Genomic DNA, 1,727 nt, shown 5'->3' with positions numbered 1-1,727 from the left:
ACTACTACTACTACTACTACTACTACTACTACTACTACTACTACTACTACTACTGCTGCTACTACTACTACTACTACTACTACTACTACTACTACTACTACTACTACTACTACTACTACTACTACTACTTACGACAATTGCTTTCTTCTCCTTCAGGAAATGCTTTCCCTGTCGTTGGTCGGGTTTCTATGGACGCTATTACGGCGAAAGTCGACGAGAACGTCACGCAAGACACTGTGTTTCATGTCATCAGAAATGACTATACCTCTCCAAATTCTGCCAGCAATATGGCCGACACTCTTCGGACAATCCCTTACGAAATCGGTACCAGTCTCGCTGCTCGCCTTCCCAGGTTGTTTGTTACTTCTGATGACGATTTCTCTCAGGAAAAACCCGATGTGTACTATTGACTGTGATTTTGTGTTACTGTAATAACAATTTTGATATGCTGCTGTTCCCTTTATAAAACCCATTGTATTATTTAAACATTTTTGGTTGCTTTTTTGTGTGTTTCTTTTATCGTGCTATATAAATTATAATCCTTAAACGGATGGTGTCTATTTTAAAGCTGTAGAGTTCTTTGCAGTTGCTCACTAAAACGTGAGTTCGATTTATGAGTAGGGTTATTTTTTATGTTGTATTTCTGCCTGTTTGTTGATATGTTGTGTCAAACTTGACTGGCAGGGTCGGAGCAGATGGAGATGTAGAGCACCCCATTTTATTTATTGAGAGACTACACTATTTAATCAAAAACGCCAGACTCTTTGGGTCGAAGAGTGGATTCATACGAGCCAGTTTGCCCATAGAGTCATTTGTTTTTACCTTGATTTTTTTGTGCCCCAATCAACACAATTTAGATCTTTTAGGGTGCAGGCTTCTGATCCTGCCTGTTATGGCCAACCCGGGCTGAAAGGGAAACAACATACCAGCAGAATGACCGAGACACTCAATAACATTTTTGTTCTCACCTCCCAGGAATCGATCTCAGGTCTAGTGCGTGCAACATGATAGGAAAGCCCCTAGCCACTACACCACAGACGCCGGTAAAGAGTCATTAACACTACATTTAAATTGTACTTTCGGAGACTGGCGTTACATTCTTAGTTTCCACCTTTTAAATTATGGAGTCCAGTTTTCAGTACTTTACAACTTGATTGAATGTATTAATTTTTTTACAAAGTATTGCAATTGAATAAAAGTAACAGAAGCAAAATCAAAGATGAGGCAATCACCCAGTACGTAAACCTCCGTAAAGGTAATTATTGTCATATATTATTATTATTACTATTACAAGATACAGACACGTTCTACGAACGGCGATATAGTGATAGGAAACCAAGATAAAATGTTTGTACCTGATTCATTGCCGTAAGACCTCTGTGTAGACAACATTGCTTATATGCGACATCTGGAAGGTTAATATGTTGTGTGAAGGCATGAGGGGAATCCTTGGGATGAAAGAAAAGTCTCCTTCCGGCTTATGGAACTGGCTGCAAACGACTATAGCATCAATTACATTTTGATGAAGGTGTTAAACCACATAGATGGTCGCGCATCAGTTGCCGTTTGCGCAAACCGCACTTCTGTTCTTGCTAACTACTCCAAATCAGTCTTGAACTCTGTGCTCCAATTACTCTTAGGATATAGAATGATCTAGATTTAGAGTTTTGCTCTTTAAACACTACGCACCAACTACGCTCCAAATTTTGAAAACGTCAATACATCGA

At 39.3% G+C, this 1,727-nt stretch overlaps 1 protein-coding gene across 1 annotated transcript in view; it reads left to right on the top strand.

Moving 5' to 3' along the window:
• LOC101861881 (alanine racemase) overlaps window positions 1-486 on the top strand; it is a gene marked incomplete in the record, with an annotated part of 43,648 nt that extends 43,162 nt beyond the window's left edge. The window contains 1 exon segment of the mRNA XM_035969025.1: window positions 157-486. Coding sequence (XP_035824918.1) covers window positions 157-410 — 254 coding nt within the window.
• Between the last annotated feature and the right edge of the window lie 1,241 nt (window positions 487-1,727).

Source organism: Aplysia californica, unplaced genomic scaffold (assembly GCF_000002075.1).
Source record: "Aplysia californica isolate F4 #8 unplaced genomic scaffold, AplCal3.0 scaffold00106, whole genome shotgun sequence".
NCBI classification, from domain to species: Eukaryota; Metazoa; Mollusca; class Gastropoda; order Aplysiida; family Aplysiidae; genus Aplysia; species Aplysia californica.
The sequence above is the reverse complement of the archived record's forward strand: the minus strand, read 5'-3'. Positions and strand labels throughout refer to the sequence as shown.